Below are 22,470 nucleotides of genomic sequence, written 5' to 3'. Positions count from 1 at the left end.
ATATATTGTAAATAATTGTGGCCCCAGCACTGATCCTTGTGGCACAGGTTGCCATCCTGAAAGTGCCCCCCTTATCCCAACTCTGTCTTCTGTTAGTTAGGCAATCCTCTATCCATGCTAATATACTATCCGCAACACCATGGGCTCTTATCTTATTAAGTTGCCTTATGTGTAGTACCTTATCAAAAGCCTTTTGGAAATCCAAATATATTACATCCTTTTATCTATCCAGCTTGTTACCTCCTCAAAGAATTCTAATAAATTTGTCAGGCATGATTCCCCCTTCATGAAGCCATTCTAATTCTGCTTGATTATATTATGTATTTCAAAATTCTCTGCTGTTACATCCTTTATAATAGACTCTAACATTTTCCCAATGACAGATGTTAAGCTAACTGGCCTATAGTTAGCTGTTTTTTGACTCCCTCCCTTTTTGAATAAGGTTGTTACATTGGCAGTTTCCAATCCTCTGAAACTTTTCCAGAATCTAAGGATTCTTGTAAGATTGCTACCAGTGCACCCACTATCTCTGTAGCTACTTCATTTAATATCCTAGGATGCAATCCATCAGGTCCAGGTGACTTATTGTCCTTTAGCCCCTTTAGTTTCTCTAGTACTTTTTCCATAGTGATAGTTATTGTATTTATTTCCTATCTGCCTTTTGCCCCTTGATTATTTAGTATTTTTGGAATGCTATTAATATCTTCTACTGTGAAGACCGATGCAAAGTATTCAACTTCTCTGCCATTTCCTGGTTCTGCATTATTTCCCCAGCCTCATTCTCTAAGGGGCCTATGTTCACTTTGGCTTCTCTCTTCCTTTTTATATATTTAAAGAAGCTCTTACTGTCTGTTTTATATTGCGAGTTTACCCTCAAAGTTTATTTTCTCCTCTATTATTTTTTGGTCATCTTTTGTCAGTTTTTAAAACTTTCCCAATCCTCTGGCTTACCACTAATCTTTGCCACATTGTATGTTTTTTTTCTTTCAATTTGATACTATCCTGAACTTCCTTGGTTAACCATGGTTGGTTTATCCCCTTCTTAGAATCCTCCTTCCTCACTGAAATATATCTTTGCTGTGAATGATGAACTATTTTCTTAAAATTCTGCCATTGTTCATCAACCGTCTTTTCTGCTGAACTCCTTTCCCAGTCTACTCCAGCCAACTCTGCCCTCATTCCTTTGTAATTGCCCTTACCTAAGTTTAGCATAGTTGTTTCTGATTCAAGTTTCTTACTCTCAAACTGAATGCTAAATTCTACCATGTGATGGTCACTGTTTCCTAGGGGATCTTTTACTCTGAGATCATTTATTAAATCTGCCTCATTGCACATTATCAGATCCAAAATAGCCTGATCCCTGGTTGGATCCACAACATGTTGTTCTAGGAAACTGTCCCAGTTATAGCCTATGAATTCTTGCTTGTGGCTACCTCTGCCAATTTGATTTTCCCAATCTACACGAAGATTAAAGTCACCCATGATTAATGTACAGCCTTTTTTACATGCCCTCATTATCTCCTGATTTATTCTCTGTCCTACAGTATATCTTCAGTTGGGGGCCTATAGACTACTCCCACAGTGACTTCTTCTCCTTGTTATTTCTTACCTCCACCCATATGGATTCCACATCTTCTGATCCAAGATCATTCCTGGCTGTCCCACTTATTCCATCTCGTGCTAACAAAGCTACCCCATCACCCTTTTCTTCCTGCCTGTCCTTTCAAAAAGTCACATACCCCTGAATATATAGTTCCTAGCTTTGATTTCCTTGTAACCATGTCTCCGTAATGGCTATAAGATCATACCCTCTATTTGTGCCATTAATTCATTTATTTTGTTCCGAATACGATGTGCATTTAAATAAAGAGCCATTAATTTTGCCTTTTTACCATTTTTTCCCCTTTGACCCTATTTGCTGCTGTTTTTTTTAAATTTATACACTCTCCCTTCCTGTCACACTCTGGGTATCATTACCTAAATAGCTGCCCTGCAATACTGCCATATCCTTTTGCTTTGTAAGCACACATATCCCCTCTCCAGAACCCACCCCACCCCTGCTGAATACAGCCATAGTTATTCGATGCGCCAGGACACTGGTCCCAGCACAGTTCAAGTGAAGCCCAGCCCACTGGAACAGCTCCCTTCTCCCCCAGTATTGGTGCCAGTGCCCCATGAACTGAAACCCATTCCTCCCACACCAATCTTTGATCCACGCATTTAACTCCTTCGTTTTATTTACCCTATGCCAGTTTGCCCGTGGTTCAGGTAGTAATCCCAAGATTATCACCTTGGATGTTCTGTTTTTTAATTTAGCTCCTAACTATTCAAACTCTTTCAGCAGAATCTCCTTTCTACCCCTATCAATGTCATTGGCACCAATGTGGACAACAACAGTTGGATCCCTCCTCTTCCACTCCAAGTTCCTCTCCAACTCTGAGGAGATGCCCTTAACCCTGGTGCCGGGCAGGCAACACAGCCTTCGGGACTCGTGCTCATGGCTGTGCAGAACAGTATCTATCCCCCTAATTGTACTGTTCCCTGCCACTACTACGTTCATATTTCTGCCTCCACTTGAATGGTCTGCTTTTCCCCAGTGCTGTGGTCAGTTCGCTCATCCTTCCTGCAGTCCCCACTCTTGTCCACACAACTTGCCAGAACCTCGTAACTGTTAAACAGCTGCAGGGGCCGAGGCTCTCCCCCCCCCCCCCCACCCCCGGTCCCCATTTCTTCTTCACCTGCAGTCACACCCTCCTATCCCTGAATACAGACCAAATTTGAATCACCTAATCTGAGGGGCGTGACCGCCTCCTGGAGCAAAGTGTCCAGGTAATTTTCCCCCTCCCTGATGTGGCGCAATGTCTGCAGCTCAGACTCCAGCTCCTCAACTTGGTTCCATAGGTCCTTGAGCTGCAAATGCTTACTACAGATCTGTTCGCTCTGGATCACCTTGGTGTCAAGCAGACCCCACATGCTGCAGCAGCAACACATCTCCTGTCCTGCCACCACTATCGTATTTGATTTAATTTATTAATTAATTACTCTAGTATCCCTGCTTTTTAAACTTTATTGTAATTTTTTTTACACACAAGTATCGATCTTATACTTAAGCTATTTTTAAGAAATAGAGAGAAAAAAAAGGACTCGTGACCTAAACACAACACCCTTACTTTTACTTTAAAGACTAGAAATACTCACCAATCCCATTCATCAACCAGCTGTTTTCCCTGCACTTGCATCACGTTGTGGTTTGTGAAATCATGCTGCCACTGGTCTCACTGCAGGTAGGCCTCTCGATCCTTTTATCCTTTTCCGCTCACCCCTCACTCAGAATATACTATTTTGAACCTTAGGAGCGGAATAAACTTTAATCACTTAGCAGATACCCACCAATTAACCAGCTTCTTCTCTTGTAGCAGACCAAGAATCAATTCCTGGTGGCTGAAAAAGTTTAGGCAAAAGGATAGATGCAATAATGCCAAATTTCAATAGTGACAACAGTTTATATTGCATAAGAAAAAGGTGCTGAATGGTCGGTAAGTTTTCTGATTGGAGGTATTGCCATGGAGAATGCACCAGGGAACTATTTTGCAGGCAAAAGGAACACGCCTAGGCATTCTGACTATTTGAATTACACAAATGCATGGGGGTTATTAGTTCCCTGGTGCATTTTCCATATCAATGTCTCGACCAATCAGAGGAAACTTGCCAACCAATCAGCATGTCTCTTTTTCAGCAATGCTCAAGTTCTGTAATATCAAGCGACTACTTAAATTCAGTTACGTAAGTGAGACACACATTTCCCTTAACACATCCCTGCTGTCTGTCTTGGATTAACCAGTTCTTTTCTAAATGATGAATTGTACTGTCCCTGAGAATTTTTTCCAATGATTTTCGCACTACTGAGGTTAAGCTGCTGGCCTCTAATTACTTGGTCTATCTTTTACAACAATGGTACAGTGTTAGCTGTCTTCCAGTCACCTGGCATCACACCAAAGCCAGAGATGGTTGGGAAATGATTGACCTCCATCACCTAGAAGGACAAGAGGAGCAGATGAATGGGAACACCACCACCTGCAAGTTCTCCCTCCAAGCCACTCACCATCCTGACTTGGTACTATATTGCTGTTACTTCACTATCACATGGGTCAAAATCCTTGAACTCCCTCCTTAATGACACTGTGTCCTGACACTTCATGAGCTGCAACAGTTTAACAATTCTGGTCACTACCACCATCACAGGGACAATTAGGAAGAGATAATAAATGCTGGGCTTACCAGCGATGCTCATATCGCATGCACACATACAAAAGGACAAAAAGCAGGGGTGTGGAACTAAGTGTGATTTCTCTTTCAAAGAACCAGCACAGGCATGATGGGTTCTAAAGCCTGCTTCTGTGCGAGAGGATTCAATGGGGGGAATTTTATGGTCCCGTCATGGCGGTGGCAGGGCTGATCAAAAGTCCATTGACTTCGGCGGGACTGGAAAATCTCGCTGGCGGGAGGGGGCCGGAAAATTCCGCCCCATGATTTTGTGATTCCTGCCCCAGCACCTCCAATTTAAAATTCTCATCCTCATGTTTAATCCCAACATGGCCTTGGTCCTCCCTATCTCTGTAACCTTCCATAATTCCTGCACTTCCCACCTGTTCCTCCAATTCTGGACTTGTGTGCATTCCCTATCCCTTTGCCTCACAATGAGTGACTGTGCTTTCAGCTATCTAGGCCCCATACTTGGAAAAGTTTAAATTTTCTGCCTCTGACCTCTCTCCTCCTTTAGGACCCTTCTTAAAATCTTTGAGTTGGGCATCATACTTCACACTGTTCTGTCTTTAAGGCTTTTTGTTACCTCCGAATATCTTCTCCTTTGGACCGGCATCCATTTTTGTCTGATTACACCTCTGTGAGGCCTTTCCACATAAAAGAAAGTTGATGTTGTATCAAACAGCAGTTGAAAATGCTATCTCAAGAGTTCAAGTGAAAGTGTGAAAATTTGCTGTGTTCACTATTCTGCTTTACTGAATTATGCTGGCAGGATCAAAACCTGTTGTAAGTTAAGACTAGCACCTTAAGAGACTCTGACATTTTTAAAACAAAAACAGAATTACCTGGAAAAACTCAGCAGGTCTGGCAGCATCGGCGGAGAAGAAAAGAGTTGACGTTTCGAATCCTCATGACCCTTCGACAGAACTTGAGTTCGAGTCCAAGAAAGAGTTGAAATATAAGCTGGTTTAAGGTGTGTGTGTGGGGGGTGGAGAGAGAGAGGTGAAGTGGGGGTGTGGTTGTAGGGACAAACAAGCAGTGATAGAAGCAGATCATCAAAAGATGTCCACAACAATAATACAAAAGAACACATAGGTGTTAAAGTTAAAGTTGGTGATATTATCTAAACGAATGTGCTAATTAAGAATGGATGGTAGGGCACTCAAGGTATAGCTCTAGTGGGGGTGGGGAGAGCATAAAAGATGTAAAAAAATAAATAAATAAATATTTTTTTTTTTCCTTTTTCTCTTTTTATAATGGAAATAGGTGGGAAAAGGAAAATCTATATAATTTATTGGAAAAAAAAGAAAAGGAAGGGGGAAACAGAAAGGGGGTGGGGATGGGGGAGGGAGCTCACGACCTAAAGTTGTTGAATTCAGTGTTCAGTCCGGATGGCTGTAAAGTGCCTAGTCGGAAGATGAGGTGTTGTTCCTCCAGTTTGCGTTGGGCTTCACTGGAACAATGCAGCAAGCCAAGGACAGACATGTGGGCAAGAGAGCAGGGTGGAGTGTTAAAATGGCAAGCGACAGGGAGGTTTGGGTCATTCTTGCGGACAGACCACAGGTGTTCTGCAAAGCGGTCGCCCAGTTTACGTTTGGTCTTTCCAATGTAGAGGAGACCACATTGGGAGCAATGAATGCAGTAGACTAGGTTGGGGGAAATGCAAATGAAATGCTGTTTCACTTGAAAGGAGTGTTTGGGTCCTTGGACGGTGAGGAGAGAGGAAGTGAAGGGGCAGGTATTGCATCTTTTGCGTGGGCATGGGGTGGTGCCATAGGAGGGGGTTGAGGAGTAGGGGGTGATGGAGGAGTGGACCAGGGTGTCCCGGAGGGAGCGATCCCTACGGAATGCCGATAGGGGGGGTGAAGGGAAGATGTGTTTGGTGGTGGCATCATGCTGGAGTTGGCGGAAATGGTGGAGGATGATCCTTTGAATGCGGAGGCTGGTGGGGTGATAAGTGAGGACAAGGGGGACCCTATCATGTTTCTGGGAGGGAGGAGAAGGCGTGAGGGCGGATGCGCGGGAGATGGGCTGGACACGGTTGAGGGCCCTGTCAACGACCGTGGGTGGAAAACCTCGGTTAAGGAAGAAGGAGGACATGTCAGAGGAACTGTTTTTGAAGGTAGCATCATCGGAACAGATGCGACGGAGGCAAAGGAACTGAGAGAATTACGCCCTCACCTCAATGAATTTCGGGCTCGGCATGATGCTGAACTCTTCTTCCGCCGGCTTCGTCTCCGGGCTCACTTCTTTGGGCAGGAGTCCTCTCCCAGTTCAACGGAACCTTTTACCCATCTCCAATATTCTCCCTCCACCTGGACCCCTCCCTCTGGATTCTTACCTTCTCTTGATCTTTTCATTGAGAACTGTCGGCGCGACATTAGTCGTCTCAATTTCTCTGCTCCTCTCACCCATTCTAACCTGTCTCTCTCTGAACTTACTGCACTCCATTCTCTCAGGTCCAACCCTGACATTGTCATCAAACCCGCTGACAAGGGTGGTGCTGTTGTGGTCTGGCGCACTGACCTCTACCTCGCGGAGGCTGAGCGTCAACTCGCAGACACTTCCTCCTACCTCTCCCTGGACCATGACCCCACCACTGAACATCAAGCCATTGTTTCCAGGACTGTCACTGACCTCATCCCCTCTGGGGATCTCCCTCCCACAGCTTCCAACCTGATAGTCGCCCAACCTCGGACGGCCCGCTTCTATCTCCTACCCAAAATCCACAAACAGAACTGCCCTGGTAGACCGATCGTCTCAGCTTGCTCCTGCCCCACAGAACTCATTTCTCGTTATCTTGACTCCCTTCTCTCTCCCCTTGTCCAGTCCCTTCCCACCTACATCCGTGATTCCTCTGACACCTTACGTCACATCAACAATTTCCAGTTCCCTGACCCCAACCGCTTCCTCTTCACCATGGACGTCCAATCCCTCTACACCTCCATCCCCCACCAGGATGGTCTGAGGGCCCTTAGCTTTTTCCTCGAACAGAGGCCCGAACAATCCCCATCCACCACTACTCTCCTCTGTCTGGCTGAACTTGTTCTCACACTGAACAATTTCTCCTTCAACTCCTCTCACTTCCTCCAAATAAAAGGTGTGGCTATGGGTACCCGCATGGGCCCCAGCTATGCCTGTCTCTTTATGGGGTATGTGGAACATTCCTTGTTCCAGTCCTACTCCGGCCCCCCTTCCACAACTCTTTCTCCGGTACATCGATGATTACTTCTGTGCTGCTTCATGCTCTCGTCGGGACTTGGAAAAATTTATTAATTTTGCTTCCAATCTCCACCCCTCCATCATTTTCACGTGGTCCATCTCTGACACTTCCCTTCCCTTCCTTGACCTCTCTGTCTCAATCTCTGGTGATAGACTGTCCACCAATATCCATTACAAACCCACCGACTCCCACAGCTATCTCGACTACAGCTCCTCACACCCCGCTTCCTGTAAGGACTCCATCCCATTCTCTCAGTTCCTTCGCCTCCGTCGCATCTGTTCCGATGATGCTTCCTTCAAAAACAGTTCCTCTGACATGTCCTCCTTCTTCCTTAACCGAGGTTTTCCACCCACGGTGGTTGACAGGGCCCTCAACCGTGTCCGGCCCATCTCCCGCGCATCCGCCCTCACGCCTTCTCCTCCCTGCCAGAAACATGATAGGGTCCCCCTTGTCCTCACTTATCACCCCACCAGCCTCCGCATTCAAAGGATCATCCTCCACCATTTCCGCCAACTCCAGCATGATGCCACCACCAAACACATCTTCCCTTCACCCCCCACTATCGGCATTCCGTAGGGAACGCTCCCTCCGGGACACCCTGGTCCACTCCTCCATCACCCCCTACTCCTCAACCCCCTCCTATGGCACCACCCCATGCCCACGCAAAAGATGCAATACCTGCCCCTTCACTTCCTCTCTCCTCACCGTCCAAGGACCCAAACACTCCTTTCAAGCGAAGCAGCATTTCACTTGCATTTCTCCCAACTTAGTCTACTGCATTTGTTGCTCCCAATGTGGTCTCCTCTACATTGGAGAGACCAAACGTAAACTGGGCGATCGCTTTGCAGAACACCTGCGGTCTGTCCACAAGAATGACCCAAACCTCCCTGTCGCTTGCCATTTTAACACTCCACCCTGCTCTCTTGCCCACATGTCTGTCCTTGGCTTGCTGCATTGTTCCAGTGAAGCCCAACGCAAACTGGAGGAACAACACCTCATCTTCCGACTAGGCACTTTACAGCCATCCGGACTGAATATTGAATTCAACAACTTTAGGTCGTGAGCTCCCTCCCCCATCCCCACCCCCTTTCTGTTTCCCCTTCCTTTTTTTTTCCAATAAATAACATAGATTTTCCTTTTCCCACCTATTTCCATTATAAAAAGAGAAAAAGAAAAAAAAAAATTATTTATTTATTTATTTTTTACATCTTTTATGCTCTCCCCACCCCCACTAGAGCTATACCTTGAGTGCCCTACCATCCATTCTTAATTAGCACATTCGTTTAGATAATATCACCAACTTTAACTTTAACACCTATGTGTTCTTTTGTATTATTGTTGTGGACATCTTTTGATGATCTGCTTCTATTACTGCTTGTTTGTCCCTACAACCACACCCCCACTCCACCTCTCTCTCTCTCTCTCTCTATCTCTCTCCGCCCCCCACACACACACCTTAAACCAGCTGATATTTCGACTCTTTCTTGGACTCGAACTCAAGTTCTGTCGAAGGGTCATGAGGACTCGAAACGTCAACTCTTTTCTTCTCCGCCGATGCTGCCAGACCTGCTGAGTTTTTCCAGGTAATTCTGTTTTTGTTTTTGTTTTGGATTTCCAGCATCCGCAGTTTTTTTTTCTTTTTATCTCTTACATTTTTAGATTGACTATGCATAGTGTCTCTTACACTTAGGGTTGCAGTCAAAGCTCACAAGGTCAGCATTCTTGGAAGCATTTCCAGACTACTCGCTTGGACCCACACTGTATTGTGATCAGTTTGGATACGTGGACTGTTTGGTAAGGAAATACAAGTAATAATAGTGTTATAAGTGCAATTCATTCATTATCACAATTTTCACAAGCATAATTTTAATGTAAAATGAATGAGCTTACGTAACACCCTTTCTTTTCCCTGCTTGTTTAATTTTCTGTTCTTACGTCTTGTTAAAGCTGGTAATTTATGGTGGGTATAGGTCTTGTAGCAGTGTCAACAGATAGCATCACAGTTAAGAACATTCTAACATAAAAGTTAGGAGGGGGAATGACCATGGAGTCATTGAAGTCAATTGTCATACCAATGATTGAACTGAGGGCCTTCCCTTATCACCAAGTGCCATCAATGCTGTACATTATTAACTGAGTTACCAAGGAACTGCACTGCATGCAAAACTTTTTTTGTTGACTAAAAATTTAAAAGTTGCTTAAGTTTTTGTCAGTTTATTTTACATTTCTTTCTACATTTCTGTTTGGGGTCTTGTACAATTCATTTGCTTAACTGACATCTAAAAAGTGTACTGGCATTCTCAGGATTCCTGACCTATTTATTCCACAGAATGGTATATCTGTACATCTCTAAAGGATCAGTACTGAAGAAAACACCCTCTATGGGAGGAAAAAACCAGGCATCTTGGCAGTACTAGACAATGAACAGTACTGAAACTGGAAATTTGTTGTTGCACTGGCATCTACACAGTTTCCCAGCCTTTTCTTCCTGTTGAATTCATTGACCTTTCCGTCTTTTCCTTTAGAACTGAATTTGGAATGATTTACCTAAAATGGCTGTTGAAGCCATGACTGACTTTGAAAGGGAATTGGATAGTTATTTGAAAAGGAAGAATGGAAAAGGATACTTGGAAAGTGTAGCAAAATGGAATTAATGTAAATAGTTCAATTTGAAGAACATGAGAACAAAGAATCATATCGTTTTCATAAGTTGCTCAGTGCATTAGTTGTAATAGACAATTTACCTTCTGAAGACTCACAAGTCTGACCTGGTGTCCTGCAGCTTTATGTAAATCTTCCTCTAAAGTTTTTGCTTCTTAGGCTTTTTAAATTTTAAATTACATTTTCTTGTTTACAGTTGTAAGCCAAATATATATATATATAATGGATTTAAAAACAGAATACTGGGGATGTTGAAAATGCTGGAATTACTCAGCAGGTCTGGCAACATCTGTGGAGAGAGAAGTAGAGTTAAGGTTTCAGGTTGATGACCTTTCATCATAACTGGGAAAAGTTTGAAATGTAATGGGTTTAAAGCAAGTGAAAGGGGGAAGATGGGAAAAAGAAGAAAAGGGAAGGCCTGTAATAAGGTAGAAGACAGGAGATGTTGATTGGAATGTTAAATGTTGAATGGAACACTGCAAGAGCGTTCCAGTGAAGCTCAACATAAGCTCAGGGAACAGTGTCTCATCTTTTGATTCGGTACTTTATAGTTTTCTGGACTCAACATTGAGTTCACCAATTTCAGACCATAATCTCTGCTCCCATTTTGTTTCCTTTTGCTTTGCAGGTTTTGGTTTTAACTCATTTTTCTCTTGTTTTTGCTTTTGAATGACAACTTTTCATCATTCTGCCATTCTCACCGTCTCTAAACACATCTTTTGTTTCTCTATTGGCCTTTTACCACTCCCTTTGGCCTGTAGCACTAGCCCTTTTGTCATTTAATTTCTCTGTCTGACCTTTCTCTATCTTCTTTTTCCCCACCCACCCCTACATACAAACATATGAATTGGGAATAGGAGCAGGCAATTTGGCCCCTCGTGCCTGCTCCGCCATTCAATAAGATATTGGCTGATCTGACTGTGGCCTCAGCTCCACGTTCTGCCTAGATCTGATAACCTTAGATTTTTGACTATCAAGGGAGTCAATCTACCTCTGCCTTAAAACTATTCAATGGCCCTGCCTCCACCGCTCTCCAGGGAAAAGGGTTCCAAAGACTCACGACTTTCAGAGAAAAAATTTCTTCTCATCTCATTCTTAAATGGGAGATCTCTTATTTTTAAACTACAGTAAGCCCTCGCAATAAGTTGTGGTTGCATTCCTGAAAATCGTGACTTTAAATGAAACAACTTTGATTCCTATGCGAACTCATTCTGACTTTAACAATGTAAATCATGAGTTTCCTTCAGACGTTTCTTGCTCGGAAAAACCAATATACTGGATGAAATACTATTCTATACGTGTGCGGCACTGTGCATTCCTAGCTGGAATAACTTGCAAAATAAAATAAATCACTGAATATAACAAAAATACTATACACATTGAAATTAGCTACTGTAACACTAAATCACCCAAACAAGTCCCGAGTAGCACAGCTTGTGTCTCACGCACAGCACTCCTGAAACTCGGCACAACTTTTTGCTTGCTTGCTTTTACCACTGTATGAGTGTGTTTCTCTCCCTCCTCTTTCCTACTTTGTGTATCTCTCCCTCTTGCTCTCTTTTCCCCCTTTGTGCCTCTCTCACTCTCCTTTCTCACTCTGTCTCTCTTTCTCTTCATTCCATCTGTCTGTCTGTCCCTCTCTCCTTCCCCCTTTGTGTGTGTCCCCCGTCTTGCCGATTACACTTTATCGCTCTCTCTCATTTCCCTTTGTGTCTGTTTGTGTCTCTCTCCTTTCCCTCTGTCTCCCTCTTGCTCTCCTTCCCCCATGTCTCTCTCGCCTGCCTCCCCCATGCCTCTCTTGCCCGCCTTCCCCTATGTCTCTCTCAGCCGCCTCCCCCTATGTCTCTCTCGGCCGCCTCCCCCTATGTCTCTCTCGGCCGCCTCCCCCTATGTCTCTCTCGGCCGCCTCCCCCTATGTCTCTCTCGGCCGCCTCCCCCTATGTCTCTCTCGGCCGCCTCCCCCTATGTCTCTCTCGGCCGCCTCCCCCTATGTCTCTCTCGGCCGCCTCCCCCTATGTCTCTCTCGGCCGCCTCCCCCTATGTCTCTCTCGGCCGCCTCCACCTATGTCTCTCTCGGCCGCCTCCCCCTATGTCTCTCTCGGCCGCCTCCCCCTATGTCTCTCTCGGCCGCCTCCCCCTGTGTCTCTCTCGGCCGCCTTCCACTATGTCTCTCTCGGCCGCCTCCCACTATGTCTCTCTCGGCCGCCTCCCCCTATGTCTCTCTCGGCCGCCTCCCCCTATGTCTCTCTCGGCCGCCTCCCCCTATGTCTCTCTCGGCCGCCTCCCCCTATGTCTCTCTCGGCCGCCTCCCCCTATGTCTCTCTCGGCCGCCTCCCCCTATGTCTCTCTCGGCCGCCTCCCCCTATGTCTCTCTCGGCCGCCTCCCCCTATGTCTCTCTCGGCCGCCTCCCCCTATGTCTCTCTCGGCCGCCTCCCCCTATGTCTCTCTCGGCCGCCTCCCCCTATGTCTCTCTCGGCCGCCTCCCCCTATGTCTCTCTCGGCCGCCTCCCCCTATGTCTCTCTCGGCCGCCTCCCCCTATGTCTCTCTCGGCCGCCTCCCCCATGTCTCTCTCGGCCGCCTCCCCCTATGTCTCTCTCGGCCGCCTCCCCCTATGTCTCTCTCGACCGCCTCCCCCTATGTCTCTCTCGGCCGCCTCCCCCTATGTCTCTCTCGGCCGCCTCCCCCTATGTCTCTCTCGGCCGCCTCCCCCTATGTCTCTCTCGGCCGCCTCCCCCTATGTCTCTCTCGGCCGCCTCCCCCTATGTCTCTCTCGGCCGCCTCCCCCTATGTCTCTCTCGGCCGCCTCCCCCTATGTCTCTCTCGGCCGCCTCCCCCTATGTCTCTCTCGGCCGCCTCCCCCTATGTCTGTCTCGGCCGCCTCCCCCTATGTCTCGCTCGGCCGCCTCCCCCTATGTCTCTCTCGGCCGCCTCCCCCTATGTCTCTCTCGGCCGCCTCCCCCTATGTCTCTCTCGGCCGCCTCCCCCTATGTCTCTCTCGGCCGCCTCCCCCTATGTCTCTCTCGGCCGCCTCCCCCATGTCTCTCTCGGCCGCCTCCCCCTATGTCTCTCTCGCCCGCCTCCCCCTATGTCTCTCTCGGCCGCCTCCCCCTATGTCTCTCTCTCTCTCTGTCCCTTCCTTTCCCTCTCTCTCTCTGTCCCTTCCTTTCCCTCTGTCTCTTTCTCTCTGTCCCTTCCTTTCCCTCTGTCTCTGTCTTTCTCCTTCCCTGCTCTGTCTGTCTCGTTTCTCACTCTGTCCCTGTCTATTTGTCTCCGGAACTTGAACCCCTTCCTGATAGTTTGTAGGGGCAAAGCCCCTGTCCTGTGGGGTGCCGCACAGGGAGCCGGGGAGGGGACCATGCAAGGAGTTGGGGGAGAGGAAGGACCACACAGGGAGCCAGGTCGGGAGGGGACCGTGCGGGGAGCCGGGTCAGGAGGGGACCACGCGGGGAGTCGGGTAGGGAGGCGACCGCGTGGGGAGCCAGGTCGGGAGGGCCACACAGACTCGCAGACATCTACTGCACAGAAAGAGGCCATTCGGCCCATCGTGTCTGTGCCGGTCAATATAGTTCTGACTGCACTAATCCCATTTTCCAGCACTTGGCCCATAGCCCTGGAGGCTATGGCAATGCAAGTGAATATCTAAATACTTCTTAAATGTTATGAGAGTTTCTGACTCAACCACCCTTTCAGGTAGTGACTTCTAGACTCCCACCATCCTCTAGGTGAAAAAATTTCACCTCAACTCCCCTCTTAGTCTTCTACCTCATACCTTAAAATCCCCTGTTATTGACCCCTCTACTAATGGAAAAATGCCTTCCTATCCACCCTATCTATGCCCCTCAGAATCTTACACACCTCTATCAGGTCCCCTCCCAATTTTCGGTGCTTCAAGAAAAACAACCCTAGCCCATCCAATCTTTCCTCATAGCTCGGACCCTTCAGCCCAGGCAGCATCTTGGTAAATCTCCTCAGCACCCTCTCCAGTGCCATCACATCCTTCCTATAATGTGGTGACCAGGACTGCACGCAGTGCTCCAGTTGTGGCCTAATAAGCGTTTTATACAATTCCAGCATAACCTCCCTGCTCTTGTATTTTATGCCTCAGCTAATAAAGGCAAGTATCCCATATGCCTTCTTAACCACCTTATCTATTGCCCTGCTACCTTCAGGGATCTGTGGATATGCACACCAAGGTCCCACTGATCTTCAGTACTTTCCAGGGTCCTACCGTTCATAGTGTAAACCCTTGCCTTGTTAGCCCTCTCCAAGTGCATTACCTCACACTTTTCTAGGTTGGATGCCATTTGCCACTGCTCTGCCCACCTGACCAGTCCATGGACATCGTCCTGCAGTTTACGGCTATCCTCCTCACTATTTACCACCCTACCAATTTTCATGTCATCCGCGAACTTCTTGATTATACCCCCTACATTTAAGTCCAAATCATTTATGTACACCACAAACAGCAAGGGTACCTGCACCGAGCCCGGTGGAACCCCACTGGTAACAGACTCCCAATCACAGAAACATCTCTCTACCATCACCCTCTGCTTCGTGCCTCTCAGACAATTTTGGATCCAATGTGTCTCTTTGCCTTGGATCCTATGGGCTCTTACTTTCTTGACCAGTCTGCCATGAGGGACCTTATCAAAAGCCTTGCTAAAGTCCATGCAGATCACATCAAACGCATTACCCTCATCAACATTCCTGGTTAACTCCTTAAAAAATTCGATCAAATTTGTCAAACACAAACTCCTCTTAACAAATCCATGGTGACAATCCCTCAGAATTCTTTCTCGTAACTTCCCCACCGCCAAGGTTAGACTGACTGGCCTGTAATTTCCTGGTCTATCCCTTCCTCTCTTTTTTTAATAATGGGACAACGTTAGCAGTCCTCCAGTCCTCTGGCACTTCACCTGTGGCCAGAGGGGATTTGAAAATTACTGCCAGGGCCCCTGATATCTCTGCCCTTGCCTCCCTCAACAGCCTGGGATACATCTCATCCGGGAGGGAGCCGGGGGCGGGAGGGCCATGCATGGAGCCGGGGGCTGGAGGGCCGCGCAGGGAGCCGGGGGCTGGGGGAGGGTGGGGATGGTTGGGCACACAAGGCGTGAGGGGGGTGGGGAGGAGGCAATGTTGGGGGGGAATGTGGCTTCGCATGGAGCTGGGGTGGGGAGGTGCCGCACAAGGAGCCGGGTGCTGCCAGAGGTCCTGCTTCCTCCCCCCTGAGTTACTCATAGTTCCTTACCCAACTGGCGGCCAGCAGCTTGAGCTGGGATGAGCAATAAATGCTGGCCTTGCCAGCAGAGCCCACATCCCATGAATAAATAAATAAAATTTAACAGACAACCTCTACACATTTTCCTAGCACCCTGTCCTTTCTAAATGTCACGTATCCTTGAGTATTCAGCTCCCAGTCTTTGTCACCCTGCAGCCATGTCGCTGTAATGGCTATCAGATCATGTATATTTATTTCTATTTGTGCTGTCAATTCATCTGTTTTGTTATAATGCTATGTGCATTCAGATACAGAACCTTTAGTTTTGTCTTAGATTCTTGTAACCTCTGACCTTATCTGACCTTAGTTTTGTACACTCTGTCCCATCCCCCTCACTTGTTTAAAACTTCTTACACTTCTAACTCTTCCCAGCTCTGATGAAAGGTAATTTTTAGCCCTTCTAACATCTCAACTATCTCCTTCACTATGATTTTGGCAGCATTTTCTTCCTTGATAAATATAGATACGAAGCAGTCACATAATACTTCAGACAGCCTTCTGCTTCCTTGGTTAAATGCCCTATTTTTTATATGCCAATGGAAGACCTTTGGACTCCCTTTTATTTTGGCTGCCGGTCTCTTCTCATCCTCGGTCTTTGCTACTTTTATTTCTTTTTCCTCCCTCAATTTTCTATATTCAGCCTGGTTCTCACTTGTATTATCAACAGGACATCTGTCATTTGCACCTTTTTTGCTGCTCCCTTTTACTCTCTATCCCTTTCATCATCCAGGGTGCTCTGACTTTGTTTGTCCTACCTTTCCCCCTTGTGGGAACATACCTTGCCTGTACCTGAACTATTTCTTCTCTAAAGGCAGCCCATTGTTCAATTACAGTTTTGCCTGCCAGTCTTTGATTCTAGTTTTCCTGGGTCAGATCTGTTCTCACCCCATTGAAATGGACCATTCCCCCATTAATTATTTTTACTCTGGATTGCTCCTTGTTCTTTTTCATAGCTAACCTAAACACTATGATACTATGATTGCTATCCCTTAAATGCTCCACTACAGTTGATCCACTTGGCTCACTTCGTTCTCCAGAAAGAGATCCAGCAATACCTCCTTCCTTGTTGGACAGGAAACATATTCCTCTGAATGCACTTTCGAAAATCTTCCCCCGTCTTCCCTTTGCACTATTGCTATCCCAGTTTATACCATGATAATTAAAGTCCCCCCTTATAATTATTCTATATTATAGATCTATTGGAATATGAGATGCTTAATTCAGAGTGTGTTTCATCTATAGTGCTTTTTGATATGAAAGTCAAAAAATGAAAAGGCTGTATTTTTAAAATAAGTTCTGTACAGAATTTAATTTTTAGCATTGTTTATTCTAAATCTCTTAATTTCACAGGTGCTATGAGTGTGGTGAGGCATTAATACCATGCAATAAAAAGGTTCTTGCTCATTTGCTGGATTTTCTGCAAAAGCATGCTACTAAGACCCGTTCAGGTAAAGCTTTTTGCATGTATCACATTCAATGCAGCTGAACTCTATTCAGATATAATTTGCCCAATTAAAGGGATGCTTAAGGGAATTTAGAACGTCTGAGATCTAATTACAGAATCTATATTTTGTTATATGTGGAAAACAAATTTCACCTATGTAGGACATGATTCAGAAGTTAAATGAATGTTAGAACATTTTGTTGGAGGTGGACAAACTGCTGCAAGTTATACTGTTCAAATTCATATTTTAATTTTCTTATGGCTATCATCTGATTATATCTTTATGCCAGTGCAGTAGGATGGCCGCATATTAACCATGACAGAGATTCTACTTAGCAATACCTGTCATCAAATGTGCTTCAGATTTTATTGGGGCTGTATGACCAAAAATAGAATATCGCAGCAGATATTCTTTCAGTGTGGAAAAACTGTTGTAAGTTCCTTCTCTTTTAAACAGATGAAAGAACTTTTGCAATTCCTATAATTGGTGAGATTGTCTTTGTTTACTAATGCTTAACCCTACAGCAGTCTTCCCCGTTATATCATGTTCTTAAGGTGAGCATTGCATTTGGTCAAATGTTAATATTTAAAGTTTTTAATATAGCTTTTTGTAGAAGAGTAAAATTTTATTTTGTTTGAATTTTTTCAACCCTCACAACTGGCCACCTGCCTTTTTTTCTGTGTACCATTTACTGTGTAAGACATAGATAGGCAGCATGCTCACAAATCTCTGTTAACAACAATCTAAATCTGACTGTTTCTGCTTGAAAGTAACTCGAGCTGACTTGTTTTTGTATTTCACTTCCTTCTACTTGGCAAATGTAAACCTTTTACTTGTTACCTTTATCTAATAATACAGGCAAGAGCCTATAAACTCACTATTTGGAAACTGTCAGTTAGCAATTGAGGTTCAAACACTATGTTTAAACTTATAAGTACTAAAACCACAAATCCAACTCTGAAATACGGGCACCCTACAGCACTAGGTCAAGGCATGAGGCTGCTTTTCATAGGAGAAAGGACAGCTGCATTAAATTATATACAAGTTAAATATGTTCTCCGGATCAGACTGTAAACAGATAGTGACTAAGTATGTCTCTTCGGCTTACCGGGAGCAGTGAAAACGACCACTTATGGTTTGTGATGCATGATTCTTATTAAAGGCACCAGACTAGTATTTGAAATTGTCGAGATTTTTTTGCATATGATATGTTGCTACTGGCTCTCATGGAAAGCAATTGATCTTGAAAAATAGGTTAATAGTTAGAATATGATGCTGGATGACTCCCAAGTGGCTCTGCACTACTCTAGTGTATCTCAGAGCTATTGACTTGCTAGGTATAAGGTGTACCTGCCCTACCTGTTGATTTATAAAGAGTACCAGTAGATTTTTCTGTAGGCCAGTTTTAGCTTGGGCACAATTCTTCAGTACCTTGCTGAGAGAGGGCTAAGGAAGCTCTGGTCTTTCTCATCTCTTCAATGTCAGCAACATCTTAGCCGAGGTTTTTTATATTTATCCCTCTAGCTTTGATTGCTCTCTTGTTTCTCTCATCCCCAAACCACATGTGACTGCCTATGTTATAACCATTCTATGCATTGATGTGTTGGGCACAGCAAGAGAAAGCTGGGGGTATTATAATTCTCTTTACAGTAGCTTGATCCAAGCTTTTACGTATAAGATGGAAATTGCATCCACCTGATCTAAAGTGGTTGAAAACATTTTTGTTATTTAAGTTATCCATTTTGATTCCGAACAACGACAAATGTAGATTAAATCTCAATTTGCAGAAGTAACTCAAATATGAACTATTCTGAAAAATATCTTCTATTTAATTGAATGTAATAGTTTTATTGTATTATGCATTACTATATTATATTAATGTAACATGTTCATTGTTGTTATTTTTGCATTCTGGGGGAAACATGAGTTTTAGTTTCTCATCCAGCTGCTTGCATCATTATCGCTGTCAAGTGCATACTTGGATGGATAGTTTCATCTCTCTTCTGAGTCAGGCTGTAGATTCAAGCCCCGCTTCAGAATTCTGATCATGTAGCCGAGGCTGACATTTAAGTACAGGACTAAGGACATGGTGCACTGTCAGAAATGCCTTCTCTTGGGTGAAACAGAATACTGAAGCCCATCTGCCTTTTCATAATGTAAAAGGTCCCATGGTAATATCTAAAGAAGACAATTGTAGTTCTCCTGCTGACTTGATCTATTTATTTCTCAACAAACACTCTCAAAAACAGATATTTTCTAATCATTTATCATTTTGCTGTTTGTGGGATCTTGCTTTACACATATTGACTACTATATTTCCTGACATAATAGCAGTAACTAAACTTTAAAAGTACTGCATTGGCCGTGAAATGCTTTCAGACATGTGAAAGGTGCTCAAGTTCTTTCTTTTTCTCTTTTACGTTGGAATGTGAAAGTAGCTAGTCCTTGTGATGGTAAAGATATGTGGCTGGAAGCTCAGTTCTGAGTCAAATACCACGCAGAGATTGCAACTTCAAACTGAGACAGTGGTTGGGAATGCAGTGAAATTGGAGGTGAGGGTATAGAGATGAGAACTTTGGTATACCAAATGTTTTAATTGGAGGAAGTTGTGGCTGAATTAGTCAAGAAGGTTGGCAATGCAGGCAGCATAAGAGTCATTAGAAAAGGTTCAGAGGTTAGAGCTGGATGTCGTTGGCATACATTTGGAACCTGAAATGTCTTTATATGATGTTGTCAAGATGAGGAAGAGGAGAGAGCTAAGGATGGAGTTGGAACGGATCAATCAGATTTATAGAAAATAACCTAAACTCAATGTTTTTATAATACAGCTATTAATTATCAATGTATAAAAGACATTCCATACTCCCATGAGTTAAATATTCCAATTCTGTAAAACCAGAATAAATTCCATATGAATTTAGTTTGTCCAGAATAATTGGTGATGACAGGTGTCTGCATGTATTGACTTTTAATATTTGATTTTATTACTTTGTGCATAGTAAACCAAGATTTCTTATAAAAATGTACCAAAAAAGCAAAATTTCACAGCATCTGGTAGCAATATAAAGGAAGTAGGTTGTCAGTAAACTCCCTGTTTTCTATGTGATCTCCATTGTACTTGGCTTCAGCTGCAAAAATGTTCTAATTATATTATTACTACATGAATGGTTGCAGTAATTACATTAATCGGTTGAAATCACCCCTTCTACCTCCATGCTGGGATCCCAAAAGAATGTAAACAGCTGCTAACAATGCATTGCCAATTCAGTGGCTTTCTGTAACTAGCCCAGCTTCGTTTAGGGAACACTGTCAGATTGTCAGAGAAAAGAGAGATCTCATTAGCCACATAAAAAGACGAGGCCAAGGGCTTTTTTTTCAAGATGTGCCACCCAGAATGTTGTACTCTTGAGTAGGATAGCAGGCCAACTGTAGCATTACAGGTTGCAGTTCACAAAATCAGTTGCTGTCAAAACAGGTGCAGTACTGGCAGCATAGTACACTTAAATGTTTTTCATGTTTTATGTGTTTGTGCACAGTAACACTGCATCATTAACACTGCAAACAAATATTTCATTAGTTGGTATTAATAATATAAATAATTGTAAATGATCTTGAAATCTATTTTGAGATCTTAAATTTTAGAAAATACATATTTTAGTGTTATTGGATTTATAATTTGGATAAAGATTCATGCACTTGGATGGAAAAGATATTTAAAAACTTGATTTGTTGATTATCTTGCAAATAGTTGCATTTTCCTTTTACCTCTCCCGCTGCATGAAAAATGAAGCTTTGTTATTTATCATAGTCAAGTGTATGGGTCAACATCCATTTACTAGAAGCAGTTTCTGTAGAGATTTCGTGTTCAGCATTTTATTTAAAAAGAAACATTAGCCTTAAATAATGAGTGATAGTACGGGTGGTTGCAGTTAAATTTTAAGGGTTGGGACACTGTAGTCAGATTTAACATGAATGGCTGCCCTTTCATGAAGCTTTGTCCCATATGTGCTTGTGGGAATTCCATTATCCTGCTACAATTCACTTAAATGATTTAAACAAGCAACAGTACTCTCTCTTTCAAATGTTTGTTAAATCAGATGTGCCAAAAGCAAAAAAAATTGCTGATCTTGGTGCTGAGTTTCATGATCTCAGAGTGAAAATTGTTTCTGTTTAATAGAAATGTCTAACATGAGCACGTAAGCCTCATGTTGCTCAAAATGGCTTTTTGATCTTTTCAAAAAGATGGATAGTGAGGCTGTACAATTCAGTGACTGCAGTATTCCAATTACTACACACCGATGAGAGAATTGCCATTTTATGTGGGAGCACAATTTTCAATGAAGTGGGACTGGTGTTTAGTTCTGAGTGGGACCAGTAACTACTAGTGAGACTGACATTTTTTTTTTTGCAGAACAAGGAGCACCGGTGAATGCAAACTGGTGATTTTTAAAATATTTATTCATGGTATGTGGGTGTCACTGGCTAGGCCAGCGTTTATTGCCCATCCCTAATTGCCCTTGAGAAGGTGGTGGTGAGCTGCCTTCTTAAACTGCTGCAGTCCATGTGGTGTAGGTACACCCTCAGTGCTGTTAGGGTGGGAGTTCCAGGATTTTGACCCAGAGATTCTGTTATATCTCAATGTCGAAATGATAACTTTAATACTATTGATTGTTTTTGACAATACTGGGCGTTCCTGGCTTAATTCCTTATAGAATGTAAACTTGCTTATACAAGAATGAAATGGAAAAAAAATCATTGTATGATCTATTTCATTCTGATATGGTGTGAAAATGAGATTCCTTGAAGTAAAGAAGAAAGAATGTAAGTAGAATAGAACCTGCAAGCTATGCTGTAGTATTTTTCATACTGTGCTCAAGAATCTTTATGGGATCTGAGATCCTGAGTAAGTTTCTTCATATTCTGCCAAGCTGAATTAATTTAAAAGTGATGACTGGAGTTCTGTAACTATTCGACAAAAAAATGGCTTTGGCTGTAATGAGAATATCCGTGCCTTTGAACTGTTATTTTACTTTAACAGTTTAACTGCAATGCAGTACAATTGACTGAAGGTAGATGGTTCTCATGCTAATGATAGCACTCCTGAACATAAATACTTCTGATAAGCCAATAGCAGTGGGGACCCATGCTTGGCATTATTTCCCAGGACGTGAGCTACAGTGTGAATGAGCCTGATAAAATTGTCAGATAAAATGTTATTTCTCAACTTTTAGTCTTCAGTGCCTTATGCCCATGTCTCTCCATGTTCATTTATGTTGATTATTATGGGCTTATAATAGATTCCATTAAAATACAAAAAATTTCAGAGTAGGAAGGGAAAAAAACAAGACTTGCATTTATATAGTGCCTTTCACAAGCTCAGGTTGTACCAAAGCACTTTAAAGCCAATTACGTACTTTTGAATTGTAGTCATTGCTCTAAAATAGGCAAATTGAAGTTATATTGCAAATAAGCAACTCTTGGGAATCCGGCTGTGACTTTCATGTCCATGTTGCAAACAGTGTGATAACTATACCACTGCAATGTCTATGCATAATTTGAAAGTGTACTTTTAAGTAGTTCTATATTTTAAAAATAACA

At 43.8% G+C, this 22,470-nt stretch overlaps 1 protein-coding gene across 11 annotated transcripts in view; it reads left to right on the top strand.

Moving 5' to 3' along the window:
* The window catches only part of usp45 (ubiquitin specific peptidase 45), a 203,442-nt gene that overhangs the window by 28,537 nt on the left and 152,435 nt on the right, over positions 1-22,470 (top strand). For 8 of the 11 annotated variants that reach the window (XM_041187566.1, XM_041187570.1, XM_041187569.1 and 5 more), the window contains exons 4-5: positions 9,177-9,280; positions 16,778-16,875. The exons of 1 other annotated variant lie outside the window; for it this stretch is intronic. In XM_041187566.1, coding sequence (XP_041043500.1) covers positions 9,177-9,280; positions 16,778-16,875 — 202 coding nt within the window. Of the gene's footprint in view, positions 1-9,145; positions 9,281-16,777; positions 16,876-22,470 lie in introns of those variants that run through there. 2 more of the 11 variants (XM_041187573.1, XM_041187571.1) reach the window with 2 other exon arrangements.

This window comes from Carcharodon carcharias, chromosome 5 (genome assembly GCF_017639515.1).
Source record: "Carcharodon carcharias isolate sCarCar2 chromosome 5, sCarCar2.pri, whole genome shotgun sequence".
Classification (NCBI taxonomy): domain Eukaryota; kingdom Metazoa; phylum Chordata; class Chondrichthyes; order Lamniformes; family Lamnidae; genus Carcharodon; species Carcharodon carcharias.
Note: the sequence above shows the minus strand (reverse complement) of the source record. Positions and strands in the feature narration are given on the sequence as shown.